The sequence below is a fragment of the Lontra canadensis genome, unplaced genomic scaffold (assembly GCF_010015895.1).
Source record: "Lontra canadensis isolate GAN:19392208 unplaced genomic scaffold, GSC_riverotter_1.0 scaffold125, whole genome shotgun sequence".
Classification (NCBI taxonomy): domain Eukaryota; kingdom Metazoa; phylum Chordata; class Mammalia; order Carnivora; family Mustelidae; genus Lontra; species Lontra canadensis.
This window is the reverse complement of record NW_022631119.1, coordinates 3,007,830-3,030,485: the sequence shown is the minus strand read 5'-3', so window position 1 is coordinate 3,030,485 and position 22,656 is coordinate 3,007,830. Positions and strand designations below refer to the sequence as shown.

Genomic DNA, 22,656 nt, shown 5'->3' with positions numbered 1-22,656 from the left:
AAAACAAGCTAAATACTGATGGGGTAATGGATAAATAAAGTGTGATACAGTCAAGTAATGGAATAATATACAACTGTTAAAAGTAATAGACTAGATCTGTATTTTGTAACATGGATAGTTATGTAAAACAGTGTAGAGTGAAAAAAAAAAAAAGACCCCCAAATGAAACATTGTATAATGACATTCATGTAAACTGGAGTTAAATCATGAACAGTTTTTAGTATTGAAATATGTTTCTAGTATTGAAATATGTATGTATTTAAAATAGACTAGAAGGGTACATACCAAATTATTGTTAGTATTGTCTCTGGCAAGAGATTAGGTTTGAAAGTGTTGATCAAAAGGGGCTTTAGCTTTATTTGTAATTTTTATGCCTTAAAAAAGAAGATTGATAGCATATAAAATCTTAATGATAAGCAGTGGCAATATGGATGTCTTGTCTTAATGGAGTTTTTTTTATAGTTATTTCTTAGAATTTATGGGCTAGGGGAAGCCTGTGCCCATAGAAAAAAATATTATGATGGATCCCTATGCCCTATCAGATGCTGAACTATTTTATCAAAAATATTTCCAGAAAAGTAGTAATTGGAAGTAATAGTCCTATTTACTACATATAATATGAAATTATCATACTTTATCAATCTTTTGATGCTTTTATTCACATTTTAACATTTCTAAAATTGTGATCCATCTTTCAACCAATTATGTCTTAGATTTAAGTAAATAGGTACTTACTAAGAATTTGAAAATCAGATGGCAGTGTGATACATCAAGTGTGATTTTATTTACCATTTTAGGGCATCATTGTCTACTAATGATCCCTATTCTCTCAGTATGTCTCACGTTACTTGGCAATAGATTTATTGTATTTGTAGTGATTTAATTAGTAATATATTTAAAGTCATTATGGAGACAATAATATTGTCCTGAGAAATTGACTATGTGACATCAGTTGTCTTGCCCTGTAAGTTTCCATACAACCAGGATAAACATTAATACCGTTGTTAATCATTGCAACATTTTGAAATGAGAAAACCTTTTATTTTCTTGAGATGGCCCTAAGCAGTTTTGTAACATAGCTTCACTTTAAACCTACAGATAATTTTATTCCTTTCTCAACCCTTGATTTACATGACCTATCTCATTTTGGATGGTTGGTCTCGGACCCTGAGCAGTGATAACAGAATTCCTCTAAAAAGATCTCATTCTCTATAACAATATATGAACCAACCCTTACTTAAGGTAATGTTTTATTACAACATCTCTACAATATTACTTGATATACAGAAAACCATTAGTGCCTTTATAAAAAAGAGATTAGAATTGAGGCTGTTGATCAAAAGGGAACCTTAGCAATGAATGTTTAAATGTTAAGTAAATTTGTTTGAAGGTGATTTTGCAAAACAAAACCTCAAACTACAGTTGTGATATATAAGCATGACTGTTTCAATTTTTACTTTTATTAGCTTTTTTTAAAAGCTTGACAGTGATTTATTACAGTTACAAATTGCAGGGAGTGATTCTCATGTAAATAACAGTTTTTCAAAACTTAAGTATCTAAATGAGTTTTGTCATTTCATAGTCTCTTCTTTAACAGGTTTTATGCTAAGTCCAATTTTGCCAGCACAACTAATTTTTGTGGACTTTTTTAAAAAAATAATTTTCAAACTTTGTTATCTGCATAACAAGACCTGTGTTTGATGAGGACATGCAGAAATTGGAAATCTTGTGCATTTTTGGTAGGAATGTAAAATTGTATGGCTTCTGAGGAAAACAGTTTGGCAGTTTCTCAAAAAGTTAAACTTATAAATTACCATATGATTCTGCATTTCGGTACCTAAGTAGAAATCCAGAAAAATTGAAAGCAATTTCAGTTGCTCTCTCTCAAATTGATCCTTGTACACCAATGTTCATAGCAACATATTTGGTATAGCCAAAAAATGGAAACAATCCATCTGTCCCACAGTGGATGAATGGATAAACAAAATGTGAGATAGAAATATAATGGTATATTATTCAGCCATACAAAAGAAAGAAATTCTGACCCATACTACAATGTAAATTTACACCTTGGAATCATTATGCTAAGTGAATTAAGCCGGACTTTTATGTTCTTTTATGAGCAAAAATTGTATGATTCCACTTATATGAGGTAACTGAAATAGGCAAATTCATAAAGTAGAATAAACAGATTACTGAGGTGAGGAAGAAGAAATGGAGAGTTATTATTTAATGGGGACATTGGTTCTGTTGCATATGAGAAAATAGTGATGATGATTATATAACATTATGAATGTATTTAATGCCACTTAATTGTACACATAAAAATTGTTAAAATGTTGTCTTATTTTATTTATATTTTAACACACATGCACATACACAAGCTTAAAAATACCCTATTTTGTAATGCCAACATCTGAGTTAAGTCATTCTCTATTGATAACTTTTTCTCTTGATTCTTTCTCACCTTTCCTATATTTTTGCTTATGTAGTAGTTTTGATTGTATACTGAACATTGTAAATTATGTGTAGTAGAGATTCCCAATTTTTTTCTAAGATTTTATTTATTCATTTGAGAGAGACAGAGATTAGCACACAAGCAGGGGGAGAAGCAGAGGGAGAGGGAGAAGCAGGCTCCCTGCTGAACCAGCCAAGAGCCTGATGTGGGGCTTGTTCCCAGGACCTGGAGATCACGACCTGAGCTGAAGGCAGATGGCTAACCATCTGAGCCGCCCAGGCACCCGAGATTCTCAATTTTTTTGTTATAATTTTCTGGAGAATGTTGACTTTTGTCCTAAAAACAGTTATCTTGGCTCGATTTAAAATCCTGTCTCTCTCCCCTCAGGAAGGCAGTAGCTGAAATATCTGCTATTCTTTCAGTCTTCTGTTGATTCCTATAGACTATGGAGTTTACATAAATTTGTGAGGTTCAGGCATCTGTCAAAGATTTGGGCCAAATTTTTATGTTGATATTGAATCTCCTCTCTGTAGCTCCCTCCTTTCTGGGATTTAACTATTTTGAACTACTTTAGCAGCCTCGAACTTCGTCCTCCCAACTTCTCAGGCCATTTAGACTGTGGCTTTCTACTTGAATTCAGCTACCCTATGCCACAGAGGCTTGGAAGTACCACTATGTGATAATCTGTATAAATATTAATGTCTCATAGTATACTTTTTTCCAAAGGTCAACTCCCCTTCATTTTTTTGCCTGCTTTTAGTTGTTCCCCAATGCCTTCACATTGTACTTATGTGTGTGTGTGTGTGTGTGTGTGTGTGTGTGTAAAATCTGTGTAGTCTAGAGTTTATTATCTTTTATGGTAGTCTGAAATAAGGTAGTTTGCCACTAGCAAAAGTAGAACTAGAAGATGACATTTGAGCAAAGGAAGTGAGGGAATGAGTGATGGAGAATAAAGAACACTTAAATATAGAGAACAAACTTCAAAGACCCTGCAAGGGTCCAGGCACCTGGGTGACTCAGTCAGTTAAGTGTATGCCTTCAACTCAGGTCATGATCCAGAGTCCTGGGATCAAGCCCCATATTGGTCCCCCTGCTCAGTAGGGAATCTGCTTCTCCCTCTCGCTCGCTCGCTCTCTCTCTCTTTCAAGTAAATAAATACAATCTTAAAAACAACAACAACAAAGACCTTGCAATGAGGACATGCTTGACATATTCAAAGAATCGTAAGGAGTAGGACATGTGGTCAAAGTAAAAGATGATAGTAGTAAGTGATGAAGTTTAGAAAGAGGTTGGGGATCAGATTAAGTAGTACCTTGAAGAGGAGTCTAGGAGAGAAAATAGGTTTTGTAAAAACTGGAAAACCATTGGAAGGCTTTGAGCAAAGGATTGACACAATCTGACTTATGTTTTAAAGGAATTGCCTTATAGGACCTAATGATAATAGAATGTAGAGGAGGAAGTATGGAACCAGAGGTAGAAATCAAGAGGCTTGAGGTAATAGTCAATTAAATCTGGGTGATAGTGGTTGATGTATTGAGAAGTAGACATTTCTTGAGATATTTTCAAGGTAGAGCTTTAAAGACTTGGCCATTAGGTTTGGTGTGGTTCATCAGAGGAAGAGAAGAATCAAAGCCATTGCCAAGATTTTTGGCCTGATCAACTTGAAGGATGCAGTGTCCATCTGTTGAGATGGAAGAGCTGCAGGGTAAGCTGTTTGTAGAGTCTAGATGGATAGGAAGACATGCCTAGATTTCCAAGCACAGGAATATCCTAGACAGAAGGATCTAGAATCCAGGGGAGAAGTATGCTAGTGATACACTTTCATGAGTTGTTAGAATATTCATTGTAATTAAAGTCAATGGACTGGATGAGAAAAGATCTAGCGACTGACTGGTGGGGGGAACTCCAGCATTTAGAGGTCAGAGAAATAAAGAGGAAGTAGTATAGGAAGCAAGAAATTGAGAGCCAGGGAATTAGGACAAAAACCCAAAGAGGGTAACGTACTGGAAGAATAGTGAAGGAAGTGTTTTAAAAAGGAGAAAATAATGAACTTTATCAAATTTTGTTAGTTGGTCAAGTGAAGACAAGACTGGAAAAACTGTTGAGTTATTTACCAATGTTAAAGTCACTGGTGACCTAGTAAAATTCTGAGAGTAAAGAGGTAAAATGACTATAGTGATGGGAGACTTTATAATCTCTCTAATTGCCTGATTAAGCAGACAAATGTTATTAGGCTTATAGATAATTTGAACATCACAGTTAACAAATTTGATCTATTGGGACATACCTAGAACATGTAGCTGGCAACTTCAAAATACACATTCCTTCCAAGCAAATACAAAGCATTTATGGAAGTTGACCATTCATTATCAATTTCACTCATGTAATTTAAGAAACAAAGGAAAGAAAAAAAGAAACCAAAAAGAAGAGTCTTAAATACAGAGAACAAACTGGTGGTTGCCAGAAGAAAGATGGGTGGGGGAAATGGTGAAATAAATAAAAGGGATTAAGGCTCTAGTTATCATGGTGAGTACTAAGTAATGTATAGAATTGTTGAATCTTATTGTACACCTGAAACGTAACACTGTATGTTATTTATACTTCAATAAAAAAAGTATCAACCAAATATCAGTAAATGGTATCTCAAACTGCATTCATCCACATTGCAGTTAGACCAGCCATCTGTTACAAAAAGCGTAGGACCTCTCAGTGTATCAGAAAACAAGTTATCAAAGACTCCTGGGGTCACTCAAAAAGACATAGGAGTCCATTGAAAGGACTTTTACTGGCAAAAGATAATTATAACAAGAAAACGACTAATAACTACAGAGAATTGAAATATAGCAATTTGTAAAATCCGTAAGATCAAATGCTGGAAGAAAGCAAGAAATCAAAACTCACTTTTTGTCACTAATGGTAGTGGTACCAACTCCTTATATTGAAAACATGATAATTAAAATGAAAGAAAAAATGTGGGGCACCTGGGTGTCTCAGTGGATTAAAAGTCTGCCTTCTGGGCGCCTGGGTGGCTCAGTGGGTTAAAGCCTCTGCCTTCGGCTCAGGTCATGATCCCAGGGTCCTGGGATCAAGCCCCGCATCAGGCTCTCTGCTCAGTAGGGAGCCTGCTTCCTCTTTCTCTCTCTCTCTGCCTGCCTTTCTGCCTACTTGTGATCTCTGTCTGTCAAATAAATAAATAAAATCTTAAAAAAAAAAAAAAAGTCTGCCTTCAGCTCAGGTCATGATCTCAGGGTCCTAGGATCTATCCCTGCATCAGACTCCTTGCTCAGCACGAAGCCTGCTCCTCCCTGGCCCTTTGCTCCTACCCCCGCTGCGTGCGCTCTCTCTCTCTCTCTCTGTCAAATAAATAGTAAAATATTTTTTAGAAAAGAATTAAAAATGTATCCTGCTTTCTCCATATGAATTCTATTTCATAGTACCAAATAGTCCTAATAGAAGTATCAAATAGCTCAATAATCTATATGGAAAAGTTCTATGCAGAAAAATTTTAATTAATAATTGTAAGAAGGCAAGAATTAGAAAAATCAGTATTTTATAACCACAACAAAATACCCATTCAAGCATTAAGCATCAATGTATGCTAAAACTAAATAAAAGGTGATTGAGAAATGGATATTTTTAGGATACCAAAATGTCACTCTACATAAAATGCAACTTTGAAGTGGAAAGATCAGTTTCACCACTGGCCAATCTCAGCCTCAAAGTAGAACAATAAAATATTATGTACTAATTGATGTTATATAAAGACAGAGCCAATAATTTTTAACATCTAATCAAACTTTTAATTTCATTTAATTAACAATATACATAAAATGTGGAGGGAAAAAATAATGCCATGGGACGCCTGGGTGGCTATCAGTTAAGCATCTGCCTGTGGCTGAGGTCATGATCCCAGGATCCTGGGATTGAGTCCTGCATCAGACTCCTTGTTCCACAGGAGGCCCGCTTTTCCCTCTGTCTGCCACTTCCTCTTCTTGTGCTCACTTGCTCACCCTATCTGGCAAATAAATAAGATCTTAAAAATAAAAGTTAATGCCAAAAAGAAGCAATCAGTTAAGTCCCAAATATATTTTTTTTTTGTACAACTCACTTACCCAATTCATTAAGGCAATGACATGAAAAGAGGAATATTCTAGATTAAGAGACTTGAGAGACCACAATCAAATGCAATGCATGAACCCTATTTGAGTACTTTTTTTAAAAATGAAAACAATAGCAAAAAGATATTTGCAAGTATAGTGGTAACTTACTGCATCTTTCTGATGTAGAATACCTTTTCATATATTGTTGGCCATTTAGATATCTTCATTTGTGAAGTGCCTGTTGTAGTCTATTACCCATATATTTATTGGCTTGTCTGTCTTTATTAATCTGTGGATATATGTTCTGGATATATAACCTTTGTCAGATGTATGCATTATTTTCTCCCAGTAGCTTGATTTCTTATTTTTTTTTAAGACTTCCTTTATTTATTTGACAGAGAGAAACCCAGCAAGAGAGGGAACACAAGCAGGCAGGGTGGGAGAGGGAGAAGCAGGCTTCCCACCGAGCAGGGAGCCCAACTCCACGTTGCATGCGGGGGACTCCATCCCAGGACCCTGGGGTCATGACCTGAGCCAAAGGCAGTCGCTTAACGACTGAGCCACCCAGGCATCCTGATTTTTTACTTTTTTAACGGTGTCTTTTGATGAGCAGAATTTTTTAGTGACATCTAATTTATCAATATATTTTATTTTATGGTGAGTGCTTTTTGTGTCCAGTTTTAAATATCTTTGCCTATAGTGGGGCACCTGGGTGGTTCAGTTGGTTAAGCATGTGCCTTCAACCCAGGTCATGATCTGGAGTCCTGAGATGGAGTCCTGTATCTGGCTCCCTGCTGAGCAGGGAATCTGCTTCTCCCTTCTTTCTGCCCCTCTCTCTACTCATGCTCTCTCTTGCATTCACTCTTTCTCTCAAATAAATAAATAAAATCTTTAAAAAAAAAAGAAAAGACCATCCTTTAACCATTGAATTTTAGTGGCTTCTTTGTCATAAACGAGGTATCTAAATATGCTGTTTCTGGACTTTCTATTCTGTTCTGTTGATCTGCTTACCTATTCTTGCACCAAACCAGTCTTATTTACTGTGACTTCAGCACAGTCTTGATATCTGGTAATATTAATCCGTCAGCTTCTTCATATTTCCTTAGTTTTATAGATCCTCTGCATTTCTGTACTTACTTTGGAATGAGCCTGCCAGTTTCCACAAAATTGTGCTGCAATTTTTATTGGGAGCACATTGAATTTATAGATCAATTTGAATGAAAATTGGCGTTTTAATAACAACCTTAAAATCGATGAATGTGGGGAGTATGGGGGGGCCTCAGTCGGTTGGGCTTTAAACTCTTGATTTCAGCTCTGGTCATGACCTCAGGGTCATGGGATTGGTCCTCCCTGTTGGGCTCCCTGCTTGGTGCAGAGTCTGCTTGAGATTCTGTCTTCCTCTCCTTCTGCCTCTGCCCCTGTTCCTATGTGCTCTATGAATAAATAAATAAATAAATAAATAAAATAGTTTTTAGAATTTTTTTAGGAATCAATGAATGTGGTATTTCTAGGCCACCATTCATTCCAGTACTGATGGAGAAACCATATCAGGCCAGTGAGGAAAGAAGGAACAGTTGAATCAGTGGAGCAGGAAAATTTGGTATTTTATTTGCCAAACAATGAAATCTGACCTTCCAACAATACACAGAAATAAAGCCATAGATGAAGGGTTTTCATGTTAAAAAGAAAACTTAAGAGGCACCTGGGTGGCTCAGCTGGTTAAACATCTGCCTTCAGCTCAGGTCATGATCCAACGTTGTGGGATCAAGCCCCACTTAGGGTTCCCTGCTCAGCAGGGAGCCTGCTTCTTCCTCTGCCTGCTGCTCCCCAGATGCAGTGGGGAGTCTGCTTCTCCCTCTCCCTCTGTTCCTCTCCCTGCTTGTGCTCTCTTTGTCTGTCTCTCTCAAATAAAAAAATTAAAAATCTTAAAAGAAAAAGCAATGCAAGGGATGAATGAACACAGGATTCAGGATGATATTTGATCCTTTGGGAGCAGAAGGGGGATGGGAAGGGGCTATATATAATTATATATAGGTTATTATCAAGGTTATAGATATTATGCTGGGTGGTGGATTCATGAGTGCTTATAACATTATTTAAAATAAATAATTCCATCAATCAGTTTAGGATAAATTATGATATTGTGACAATGTGTCGAAAGTCTTAATGACTTACAACAACAAGGAAATATTTCTCATATTCACATCCATTGTAAATTGGCAGCTGTTCTGCTCCATATATCACCTTTATTGCAGGACCCAGATGGAAGCAGCAGCACTTCATAGAACATGACAGTCTCATGGCAGAGGGAAAAGACAGATTAAAACCATTTAAAGCTCTAAAAGCTTCTGCTCTGAACTGGCATATTTCATTTTTACACAGTTCCATGTCTGGTATCAGTGCACAGGAAGCATAATACTGATATTATGTTTTAATATCGAAATCTACCACACTAACCAACTAAATAACCCAATGTAGGCCCTGAGTGGACTTGATAGCATTGTATGTGTATAACCCAAGGGTTTTTATTTATATATTTATATTTTATATTTATATTTTATATATTTATATAGAAAATATATATGTAAATATAATAATCTATATAAAAATGAATATATGTTTGTTTTTATATATAACAGCACAATTTATATATATATATACATATATATATGTATTTATATATACATATATATATGTATATATATATATATGAAACTATAACTATGTGCACCTGAGGGACACCTGGCTGGCTCAGTCAGTGGAGCAACCTTGATCTCAGGGTTATAAGTTTGAGCTCCACATTGGGTGTAGAGATTATTTATACTCTTAAAAAAAAAACTTAAAAAAATTTTGTGCATTTCCTATGTGCACCTGAAGTAAAAGTATCAAAACCCAGCAAAACAAAAGATAACGTTAGGAGGCATGGATCTGATATTTACATTTATTTTCAATTAAATTACATTCCTTATCATTCTCAAATCCAAACAACGTCCTAAAACTTGGCTGAATGAGCTCTAAAAGAAGAAGTTCTGGGAGAGAAAAAAAATACATATATGTATATGTATATATACATATATATATATGACCACCTACTTCCCAAGCTGTGATTAAGGTATAATATCTGTAAAGTCAAAATTTTCAGATGAAATTGTGATGCAAGAGTGCAGTTAGGTGCCCTCTGATTTTCAAAAGGTGAGTTGGAAGTCTCCATTTCTATATCGACTGTGTCCCAAGAATTACTAGGAAGGGTTTGTAGGATTTTGCTCAAGTAAGAAGGATGAGTACATGGTTTATTTAATCATGTTAACATTAGCCTTTCTTTTTGGATTTAATATAGTGGGTCTCAAAGTTTGCCAAAAGGCAACCTAGATTTTAGTTAGTTTTGTTTGTGAGAAAGTTTGATTATTTTGAGGTCTGTATGGGGGGGAAATGGGCAAGATCTCCAACAGGACAGAATCCCATGACCTATTGATCCCTACCCAGCCTAGAGGAAGTCCTTTCACCAATTGGATGGGGACTGAGTATGCTGAAACACTCTAAAATGTGTAGGGCAGAGGCCAAGATCCTTGGGGTCTAGGGTTATTTCCAATTCAGAAGTGTGGGAATGAGGGCAAAGAGGAAATGAAAGGTCAGTGCTATTTTAAGATTGAAATAAACTTTCAGGACTTATGAAGGCTTCAACACACTTAAAATCAAATGTGGCAAAAAAAAAAAAAAAGCCTACGTCAAGATTATTTTTATATGTCTACAGAAAACTGTTGAGAATTAAATCTGCAAATTGAATTTTAGAGACTTGAGATTATAAATGGCAATTTTTATATTGTAGTTCTCATACCTTAGCCTCTACATAGGTCCAAAATATTTGTAGGCCCTTGATTAGTCCACAGGTGTCAGGCTGTTTGCCCATCATTGCTTTTTTCCTTTTCTCAACCCTGACTCATGTCAGGGTTGAAACTTCCCCACCCATTTATTTAATGACTGAAGTTTTTCTTTTCTTTTTTATTCTTTTTAAAATTGAGGTATAATTTACATACAGTAAAAATAGAAAAATCTTAAGTATGCATTGTATGTATATAATTGTGTATTTACCACCCGGTCAAGAAATAGAGTATTTCCATTCCCTCAGAAAGTTCTCTTGGCGGGGCACCTGGGTGGCTCAGTGGGTTAAGCCTCTGCCTTCGGCTCAGGTCATGATCTCGGGGTCCTGGGATTGAGCCCCACATTGGGTTCTCTGCTCAGCAGGGATCCTGCCTCCCTCCCCTCTCTCTGCCTGTCTCTCTGCCTACTTATGATCTCTCTCTCGGTCGAGTAAATAAATAAAATCTTTGAAAAAAAAAGTTCTCTTGGCTTCTTCCCAGACAATAACCATCCCCTTCTGAGATAATCATTCTTCCCACTTCCATTTCCATAGATTAGTTTTGCTTATTTTAGGGCTTTATGTAAATGGAATCGGACAGTGTTTTTGGTATCAGGCTTCATTTGCTTAGACACTGTGAGATTCATCCATGTTTCTGTGGTGGCAGCAGATTCTTTTTATTGCTGAGTAATCAGGGCATAATTTGTTTATCCGATCACCAGTCGATGAATAATTGGGTTTTTCCAGTTTGGGACTATTACAAATAAAGCTGCAATGAGCATTTATATGCAAGTCTTTTGTATAGATCTATGTTTTCATTTCTCTTAGATAAACACCTAGGAGTGGATTAGGTGGATCCTACAGAATGTATATGTTTATGAAAGTTCTCAATTTTTGATACTGTTAATTCAGTGTCAGTAGATTCATTTTTCTTAGCTTGGCAAGCCATGGAAACTTAGCCACTGATTTATACTGATATCTTTGTATACCAACAAATACAGATGAACATCAGCTGCACTGGCAGCTGCTTTGGTTAGAGTGCCAGGGCAAAAGCCAGGGCAGAGCTTCAGCAGCTGTTTCTGGAGCATAATTAATGACTAGTCTAGTGTTCCCAGATAACCAGCTGCTCTTTCTCCTCTACCTAAATTTAACAACTGAAAGCAACATGAGCAGACATTTTAGGTAATACTCCCAATATAGTTTCTGCTACATGAGCTTGGTAGAGAGCTATGCTATGACTGGTGCCCCATTCCAAAGTTGTTTCTTCCCATTGATGATACCTCTGCAAGTTTTAGAGAGGTTCAAGTCACAATCAAATTTGTATTAGCCTCAGCCTTTCTGATTTTACATTCTTGTTGCATGTTGGACAGTAACTTTCTAAGATCTGGTGTCTAAGGTGCAAGTGTGATTTCTGCTTTGTCTGGGAGTTGTTTGAAGGGACAAATACTGAGGGGAGAGAATAAGCCGTTAAGTGTTATTTAAGTGGGAGGCATCAAAAGTGATCTGATCTTTAAATCAAAGTGATAAAGTGGAGGTGGACACAAAGGTGGATGACTTTGCAGCAGAAGGCAATAAGGCATATCCCATAGGATGACTAATGTCTTCATGTTAGAGGTACAAGAGAGGCACCTCTGAATAAAAGAATTTATCTCTTGCACTTTCTTAGACACTGGTCTAATCTTTAGTATACACCCCAGGGTGGGACAAACAAGTGCTACAAGAGGAAGATTATAGCCAGCCTTGAAATTTTCATTAAGGATGTAAATGTGATCTTATTTTCTTGGGAGTCTTTGGTCACATTAATTAATACAGAAGGCCACTTAGCTATTTCTTCAAAGACCAAGTGAATATCCAATCACATCATTTGTTTTTTCAAGTAGTGCTTCTAAAATTGTCTGTGATGAAATACAAAGATTTTTTTTTCCTTTTTTAAAATCTGCAATCTGTTGTGAACTAAGAATTTTGGAAAATATAATAAATACAAATTGCTTTAAAAGGAAAAAAAGAACACAAGCTCCAATTTTTTTTTTTAGTTTTAGCTTTAACAGACATAAAATTAGATTTCCATAAATATAACCAGAACAAACATAACATAGGGGAAAAAAGAATATAAATATCTGTTCACATTTTTCATTAACTTGTGCATAAGGATGAATGATATCCAGAATTCTTATTATACATAATTTTTTATAGATTCATAATCATAAGCAAATGAAGTATGAAAAAAATAACAATTGTCCATAAGGTGTCTATATGCACACATTGAACACAGTACATAACATTTTTCAGAGTTTCTGTGACAAATGAGCTGTTTAATTTGTGGAGTAGGAACTTCTCTCTCCTGTGCCACCAAATCCCCAGCCACCTTTCACTCTCACATCTGTCCACAAGCCCCAAGGTCTACACTATTTCTTCTACCCTAGTAAGAAATGCCTCTGTCACTTCCAACAGTCTTATCCACCTCACAAGTTTCACCTGGGGTTCTTCTCAAGAGTGATTTCTGTTCCTGAAGCATTGTCCTCTTCCTTCCTTCCAAAGAATCTGATTTGCAGGTATCTTTAGTTCTGTAATTTTTGCTGATGTTTAAAGCCAAAGACATTCATTCTCTCTCTCTCTCTAAGGATTTTATTTATTTTTTTGACAGAGACAACGAGAGAGGGAACACAAGCAGGGGGACTGGGAGGAGAAGCAGGCTTCCCACTGAGCAGGGAGCCCGATACCTTAATCCCAGGTCGCTGGGATCATGACCTGAGCCAAAGGCAGGCACCCAATGACTGAGCCACCCAGGTGCCCCAAGATATTGTCTCTTTATGTGGAATCTTCACTCTGGGGCTTAAGTTCATATCTTTTCTAAAGGAAGCCAATTCTCTGGTGGTGAGTGCTTGTGTTCAGCACAACAGACAGCTCCAGTCTATCTTTTCTCTGCTAATTTCCTTCAGAGATGTTGGAAGAATTCAGTATTTTCTTTCTTTTTTAAATTTTATTTTATTTTGTTAAATTTATTTTTTTCAGTGTTCCAAGGTTGTTTATACACCACACCCAGTGCTCCCTGAGATACGTGCCCTCCTTAATACCCACCACCAGGCTCACCCATCTCCCCACCTCGCTCCCCTCTAAAACCCTCAGTTTGTTTCTCAGAGTCCATGGTCTCTGATGCTTCGTCTCCTCCTCCAATTTACCCCAATTCACTTTTCCTTTCCTTCTCCTAATCTCCATGTTATTCCTTATGCTCCACAAGTAAGTGAAACCATATTATAATTGACTTTCTCTGCTTGACTTATTTCACTCAGCATAATCTCCTTCAGTCCCATCCATGTTGATACAAAAGTTGGGTATTCATCCTTTCCAATGGCTGTGTAATATTCCATTGTATATATGGACCATATCTTCTTTATCCATTCATCTATTGAAGGGCATCTTGGCTCTTTCCACAGTTTGGTGAGCCTACCTGTGATTAAGGGCAGCCCATGTATCATGAATCTGGCCATTAGTTATAAGCAGAAATATTTGGGGGTAAGGGTGTTTAAAAACATTTTCTTTCTTAATAAAAGGGATATAATCAGCTAGCACAGTCCTTCCCCTTAATTTTTGCTAAACAGTGGTGACCAACCTTGAGTCCCTTATAAGGCATCATTCCCTGTGAGGAACAGACAACCACCTGGTAGAAGGTCAATTATATTAGATGTCTCTTTCCATCATGGCTGGGATAGAGAGTCACCTCACAAGTATAGACACATATTATCTTAGATTTTCTTCTCTGCCTATGATGTTTTTGCCAACATCACCAACCACAGATGCAGAATGCTTTATCTACCTCTATGGCATCCTGCACAGCATTTTGTCAGCAATGCATTCATGCCTGGGGAATTAACCGGTCTTAAGACAAATTCCATTACCTAGAATCAGCTAGACCAACTGAAAGTGCCAGTGGGAGACATCATTCTAAAAGGCAGGAGTTCTGTATTATAGGACATAGAATATATTCTGAATTTGAGACCATTATGGCCTCCCCGCATACTCAAATACATGCTCCAGGAGGGGGTTAAGTGGGAGTGGCTTCTCTCACTATAACACCTAATGGCCTACTCATAGAATTTGAGCTTTGCTTGTATGGAGGTATTAGTCCCCTAAGGGCAATGCTTGCACCTGGAGATACACCTCTAGCAATAGTGCTACTGAATTGGAAGATGAGACTTACATCTTGAACATTTTTAACTCCTTTAATTAACACTGAACAAGATAAAAAAAAAAGATGATCCACTGCCTGGAATGACTGATCCTAATTACCAAGAAGGAATCAGGTTAATGATATGCAATGGAGGTAAATGGGCCTGTATTTGAAACCCAGGGGATTCTCTGGCATTCCTTTTAGACTGTCTATGTCCAATTATAAAGGTTAATGGGAAAATGACAGCAATAAAAAGAAAAAAAAACATATAGAATGATTGAGGACTCAGAATCTTCAGGAATGAGGGCTTGGGTCACTCGACCAGAAAATGAACATAGAGCATTTGAGGTTCTTGCTGAAAGGAACAGAAATAGGGAATGTATTGTCAAAGAAGGAAGTCATAAACATCAACTGACCTCATATTCAATTACAAATATGAGGACTGTAGTAGCCTTGCATATTTTCTGATTGTTATATCTGTTTATTTGTATATACTAACTACCATGTTTTTCTCTCTCATTTTGATTTCATATTCTGTACAATTTACTCTTTAGACAATAGAATATTCAGTGGCACTACAAATGAATATGAGGAGTAATCAATAAAGCCAAAAATTAGTGAGTTAATAATTAATATAACCAACTGTTAGAATCATACATTTTATTTGGATAACTGTCTTGCTAGATAGAAATAGAGTTGTTTTGTTGTTGTATGAGAGCTCATATGTGTGTAGAAGTGTAGAAACTGAGGGCCAGAGGTTTCCAGTGTGCCATTATCAATTTATTGCCTCTCAGCCTTCAATACCTGCTCTGTAAAAAGGGAATGGATTCTGTAAGCATTTCTTCTTTACAGTGAGTATGATGTGAGGCTATGTTAGTAGAGGGAACTGGAGAAGGAAAGGGGCTTCTCTTCCTGGCTTCTCTTCTGGTTGGTTGCTGCATTTTGCTTTTTCTTGTTCTTGCTTCATGGTCTATGGGTTATGTGTATGTGAAAATATTCAGTGATGCTTAGCCTCAGCTGTGCCCCAGAGCATGCATGTCTTAGAGACCTCACAGACCTGACCTGGACCCAGTGACCACCTTGCTGAGACCATCCTGATGACACACTGTATGCTCCAGGTCACATATGCACAGTAGCACCTCAGCTTTCTCTGTATGCCTGCCCATCAGCCTTGGCTTGTATTTGCCACAGAGGGGTATCTCCTGCCACCTTCCTGATGTGGATACCATGCATCTTGGTTGTTAGGTTATAGTCCTGCTCCAGCTCTCTGAGCACTTGGCAACCCAGGAAATTTCTCTGCCATCCATTGGGATGCAATCGCATCTTCTCCAATGAGGTCTGAAACCCAGCCTCTGGGAAGGATCCAAGTTTGTCCTTCCTAGGGACTCTCCTTCAGCCCTAAGGGGCCCTTCAGAATTCTTTGATGTCTTTATATTACTCATCATTGCTTAACAGTTCTTTATATTAAAACTCTGTTTAAATTCTGGTGGGATTTCTGTTTCCTGAATGAACCCAAGTTGATGCAAACTGACTATAGGAATTAGATGTTGGTACAAAAAGCTTCTCTCCGTTTTTGGCAGAAGCCTACCATCATTCACCAAGATCTTCACACTTAGGTTCTCCATGACACCCAACTCCTAGAAGTCTCAGAAGGCAGGACAGCTTGCCATCTGTTTCCTTGGCAGATGAGAATCTCCACATTAAAAACTCTCATCTTTCTCTCCAAGATATGTATTTCTGCCTGTCAGAGCTCTAACAGAACCCAGGAGATGGAGAAGCTCAACAACTTAAAAGTGAAGATCTTTTAACAGTGTTGTTATATTTTTAAGGGGTTTAAGTTCTAAAGTCAGAAACAAAATAAAATTTGTTGTATTCTAAATTATTCTATAAAATATCTTAAATGGTCCACAAAACATATAGCATATCCAACACTAAAGAATAATATGTATATATGTATGTCAAAAGTACACCATCACCATCAAAATGCATATATAATTGTATACAAAATATAATTTCATGATTCATATTTATATGAAAGAGTAACACATATTAATTTATATGAAAGAGTAATATATACCTTATAGTAAATATGCATATGATTGTTGGGAAATGGGGGATTCATATGGTCCTAAGTTATCAGTCCTCAGGTTACTTACCAATTAGAAAGGAAAAAAATATTATAACTTTACAATGGAGATATCTGGCCATTACCACCTTAACCAAATGATCAGATTTATTTATTTATTTATTTATTTTTAAAGATTTTATTTATTTATTTGACAGAGAGAGATCACAAGTAGACAGAGAGGCAGGCAGAGAGAGAGAGAAAAAGAGAAGCAGGCTCCCTGCTGAGCAGAGAGCCCGATGCGGGACTCGATCCCAGGAACCTGAGATCATGACCTGAGCCGAAGGCAGCGGCCTAACCCACTGAGCCACCCAGGCGCCCCAGATTTATTTTTTTTTAAAGATTTTATTTATTTATTTGACAGAGATCACAAGTAGGCAGAGAAGCAGGCACAGAGGAGGAAGCAAGCTCCCTGCTGAGCAGAGAGCCCAATGTGGGGCTCAATCCCAGGACCCTGGGATCATGACCTGAGCCGAAGACAGAGGCTTTAACCCACTGAGCCACCCAGGCGCCCCCAGATTTATTTTTTTAAGATTTATTTATTTATTTATTTGACACAGAGAGAGAGAGGGCACAAGTAGGCAGAGAGGCAGGTAGAGAGAGAGGGGGAAGCAGACTCCCTGCTGAGCAGAGAGCCGGATGTGGGGGCTCGATCCCAGGACCCTGAGATCATGACCAAAGCAGAAGGCAGAGGTTTAACCCACTGAGCCACCTAGGTGCCCCCAAATGATCAAATTTAGCATTGCTAATAGTGAAATGACACAACCTCATGTTTCCCCTAATGTGATACAACAAGAGGACAAAGGTGTTTTATCTGGATTTTACCATAAGGAAATAACTAGACAGTCCAGAATATAAGACATTTTGTACAACAAATGATCTAGATTCTTTAAAAAAAAATCAATGGAGAAAACCAAAAAGTGAAGGCATTGTTATAGATTAAGAGACTAGAGACATAACATTAAATGCAATGCTTGAACTTTGTGTCCTACTTAAAAACCTGTACAAGACATTTCGGGGACACTTGAGGGAAATTTGAATATGTGAATTATGGTATTAATCATTTCCTTGGATCTGATCATAGTGTTGTAGTTAGAGGTACATGGAATGTACTACTGTGTCTACTGATGTAAGTGTGAAACTGTGTTTTGTGGAACATAGTGAGACTATATATATATATATATATATATATATATGTGAGATGTGGTGTTTAGTGATGTGTGGTAAGAAAATGTCCTTGTTTTTAGGAGATATATGCTGACATATTTAGTAGTGAAGTGTCATGATGCTTGAATTTATTTTCAAACGGTAGAGAGAGATTTTCAAAAATGGTAAGTTGTTAACAATTGGTGAATCCAGGGATAGGCATGTATAAGAATCCTTTGTACTATTTTTTCAATGCTTTTGGAAACATGAAAATTTTCAAAATAAATAGTTGAAGACAATGCGCCTACCAGGTGACTCTATCATATGGGAGAAATAAATGTGGGAGGTCACTGAGCTGCTTGTGGATGTTATCCATAGACCCCACTAGCCCAGGAGAACTAGGGAACCAGATCCTCAATCTGTTTCTATAAAAGAAGTTTCAGGAGAAGGAATGCAGAATATCCTGGTTGGAGCAGGAAGGAGTGTATCTCAGGAAGGCAGATGGACTAATTTATCAAGAACATGGTTTTCTGATGACTGACACATTAGTCCATCCTCCTGTTCTGAAGGAAGATTTCCTCACTCAGAGATTGGGGTCAGAAGTCTGAAATGGATCCAGTGGGCTAAAATCAAATTGTTGGCAGAGCTGCATTTCTTCTATAGGCTCTAGAGGAGAATCTATTTCCTTGCCTTTTCCAGCTTCTAGAAGCTGCCTGTATTCGTTGGCTCATGGTCCTTTACTCCATCTTCACTGCATGTCATCCCAAGATCATCTTCTGTCTTCACAATTCTTTTCTGGCTCTGATGTTCCTGCCTTCCTCTCTAAGGAGCCTTGTGATTACATTGGATCTACTCAGATATCCAGAATAATTTTCTCATTCAAAAAAGTCCTTAATTTAAGTGTATCTGCAAAGTTTCTTTTGCCATGTAAGATAACATAGTCATTCACAGGTTCTTTCTGGGGATTAGGACTTGGACATCTTGAATGGGGACATTATCCTATCTACCACATTATCTTATTGCCATTGATTGCTATGTATATTTTCTCCTTTGATTTATTCATACATTTCATATGCTTTTAATGTTCTTCAACATAGGAAATCTATACATAATCCCTGTACAAAATTTATAGTACATGTTGATATCAGCCTTTTATTTGGAATTTTTGCACCTATAACCACAAATGTTAAAATAATTAAGGATGCCATTAGACTTAAGTAGTTCTTATGCACTGCTAGCCTACAAAAACAAACCAAAACCTAAGTCAAAATCAACGCAACCCAGTCAGAGAAAATAAAACTTAGGAACAATTAATAACAAAAAGCCAACTTAGCTTTGCCAAACAGGGCAACTGCTTAAGCTATAGCTAATCAAATAATTTCCTTGGTTTGCTTCAGGGTCTTCTCTGTAAAAACCTCTCCATTAGCTCCTGTTTGTGGGGGCACTCCTAACACTTTCAGTTTGATGCTGCCTGATTCAAGTAGATGTATGCTCAAATAAATTCCTGAAACTTTGAGTGCCTCAGTTTATCTTTGAACCCAAAGGAAACTAATCAATACTTTTCTTTTGACCTGTCTTTATCAGATTTTTGCCAGTTAGACAAAATTAATTAGAAAGCATTCCATCTTGTGGCACCTGGATGGCTCAGTTGGTTCAGCAACTGAATCTTGATTTCAGCTCAGGTCATGATCTCAGGGTCCTGGGATCAAGCCTGGCATTGGGCTCTGCACTCAGTGAGGAGCCTGCTTGGGATTCTCTTTCTTTCTCTCCCTCTGCCTCTCCTCCCACTCATAGTCTCCGGAGAGTTCTCTCTCGCTCTAAAATAAATAAATAAAATCTTAAAAAAAAAAAAAAAAAGGCACTTCATCTTTTTCCAGAATCTGAATAAACTGAAAATTCATTATTCAAAAAGTAGCTAAAAATGAACTATAACTATCTGGTACCTTTCTACCAGTACAGTTTAAAGAGATATTTAAATTTTATTTTAGCCCGTTAGGCTGAGACTACATTTCCCAAACGCCTCCAGGACGGGCACTTACCTGGAGTCCCTGGGGCCCCTCCCGAATTTGGTGGAAAGGTCGGGATGCCGGGCTGCTAACTTGCAGCGGTATCGACTAAGGGAGTACTGCACTTTCTGGTGGCGCCCGGGACTGGAGGATGAATTCTCAACCGAAACCTGAGCACCCAAACTCCACCAGGCAGGATCATGGGGCGGGCTGAATAGCGCGGGTCGGGGAGGACTCCTGGTTCATGGTGTAGCGGGGATTCGTCCCCTCCTGATCCCGCTCTCAGAGCGCGGCTCCTGGCGGAGAGAACTCTGAACCGTCTGCTTCCCGGCTTTTAACTACGGTTGCCAGAAGCCTCTGTGCGCTGCGCAGTTTGCAGCGAGGACTGTTGCTCACGGGTTAACTTTGAGGTTTCGGGTTGTGCCGGTGCCTGACCAGCCCACCCTTTCCTCCGCTGTGGGCTACATTTCCCAGAAGCCTCCACGGTCCACAACTTTTTTTTTTTTTAAACCCCTCTGCAGAAAACTCCTGCTGCTTGGACCTGTCGGTTCGCCCAGGTCCTCAGGATGCTCAAGCTAGCGTGGGCCGTCAGTAGTACTGGCCTGAAGGCTAAGTACACGACGTTCCCTGGGCGGTGAAACCTTGTACCGGCCAGGCTCTGGGTGGATTTTTCCTCCCCGGGACTACATTTTCCTGAGGGCTCTGCGGCATTTGCCACTTCCGGCCGAAGTTGGCTGGCGGTTAGTGAGTTGGCGGGAGTTCGGGTGCGAGGGGTTGGGGCGTTGCGGTCGGCCTGCGGATTCGACCAGACTGGTGTGTGAGGACCCGGAGGAAGTGCAAGGTGAGGGGCTCCGGGGCGGGGCCGGGGTCTGTCTGGATTCTTACTTAGGGGTGGCCGTGGGGCATTTCTAGGCTGCGTCCTCGCGCTCGAAAAGTAAAGGACGTCGGAAAAGTTGGGAATGTCGAGGCCGCTACTCTTCCCTCGGGGGAGGGAAGTATCAGCCATGCACCTCCACCGGGTGGGCGAGCGGTTTCAGGCTGGATCTGGAGCTGGCTGGCGGTGTCTGGAGGTCAGAGGTGTCGCTGCCGTGTGATCTGCCTGCACGCAAAGTCCGTGCGATATTCCCTGGACTGGATTGTGCGCCCGACCTCCAGTGCGCTGCGACCACTGCCGGCGGGGCCGTGGTTAGGACACTAGGAGTCTCTCTCTATGGCCCAGTGTGAGAGCCCCATGTGGCCGGCCGCGTTGCCGGCTCTGCCTCTGGAGCTAGAACTGGAAAAGAGCCTCCCTTTGTACTTTTTTGGTCGACGTTGAGCCGGGTCAGCGAGTGGATGGTTCTGGGTCAGTCTCATAACCCGCCCGCGTTTCGAGCCTTTTTAGTCCTTGTTGTTCCTGTTGGATTCTGAATTCCAGCCGAAACTGACGCAGAAACCGCCACTCGCTCTTCAGCGCGGTGAATGGCCTTCTCCCCGGGGCTCTTTCTGGTGTCCCAGAGTTTTCCAGAGCTTGGCCCTGGGAGCACTTCCTTCCACTCCCTGTGCTTTTACTCTGAGAGCTCAGGGGATCCAGGCCCATAATGGTGCCCCAGTTTTAGAGGACAGGAGTGTGAGATTCTGACTGATGGATCCACGTATGTTGTGTTTTAGGGCCACAGATCTGGGCTCAGTCTAAGATGCAGGGCCTGGAAGAACCCAGACAGGCTCCTGTGGAGAACTCCACAGGCTGGAGTTCTCTCCCAGGACTCCCATCTGGGCCGCTAAGGTCGCCTGCTTTGTGTGATGATGATAGGAGTGGGGGTGGGGTTACAGGCTTCTTTGGCTTTGGGCTCACCCTCGGTTCCTGGAGTGGAGCCAGGGTTTGCTGTGATTTGGCCTTCTCTGAGCTCCTGAAAGGTCTGTTGTCTCATAGTTTAACCCTTTTCCATCCTAGAAGAATCCAGAAGAGGAGAGAAAAGCCACTGTACATCAAAAGTCATGGCAGAGGTAAGTTGTATTTGGCACTCTTCTTGGAAGGGGCTTCCTGGTTTTCAGAACAATGTTTCATTTCAGGATTCTATCCAAAAGATTTACAATAGTGATTTGGAAAAAGGGTAAGAGAGAAGGAAACTAAATTTATGGAGGAGTTTTCCTAAACCAGACAGAAGTCTAAACCAGGGCTGTCTGCTTTGCATACATTGTCTCATCAGTCTAGAATTTCCATTTCCCTGGATTTTATTAATTCCCAGAACAGCTGTGACACATGTGCCTCACTGATTTGGCAGGAAAGTTAAAGAACAGAATGAGGTTACTCGCTTCAGCCTCACTAATTTCTTTGTGGTCTGCTTCAGAGTCACATGCAGTAGCCTGTTTGCTTCCAAATTTCTAACAGCCTGGAAGGCCTGCCTGCTCCTATCAGCTCTACGTACTTTTTCCCCCCAAGATAGAAATAACCTAATTGCTCTCTTTTTAATGACTAAAGTAAAACAGGATTCATGCAAAAATTTCAAAACTTGAGAAAGTTGATTAAGGAAGTTTGTCACCCATGGTCCCACCATCTAGAGATAGTCATGATTAATATTTTCAAATTTTGTCTATACATATGTGTAGGTATGTAATTTTGTTTTCAGAATGGGATCATGCTACTGATAGAAGCAACCAGCTTGTAGTTTCAAGTTCTTTACATGTGTTATCTTGTTGAATCCACATTAATAACCCTTTGAGACAGGTATAACTGTGTTTCTTCAATTCTGTTAAACTTCTTTGAAATCAGGACTGGTTTTATAATTCTTGGCAAGTCATAGTTTCATCAGTGGTATTT

At 39.0% G+C, this 22,656-nt stretch overlaps 1 protein-coding gene across 1 annotated transcript in view; it reads left to right on the top strand.

Annotated features, from left to right (window-relative positions):
* Positions 1 to 22,656, top strand: part of LOC116857595 (zinc finger protein 850-like) — a 60,837-nt gene that overhangs the window by 22,950 nt on the left and 15,231 nt on the right. The window contains exons 6-8 of the mRNA XM_032841839.1: positions 19,842 to 19,975; positions 20,468 to 20,700; positions 21,790 to 21,842. Of these exons, the coding sequence (XP_032697730.1) occupies positions 19,842 to 19,975; positions 20,468 to 20,700; positions 21,790 to 21,842 (420 nt within the window). The remainder of the gene's footprint in view (positions 1 to 19,841; positions 19,976 to 20,467; positions 20,701 to 21,789; positions 21,843 to 22,656) is intronic.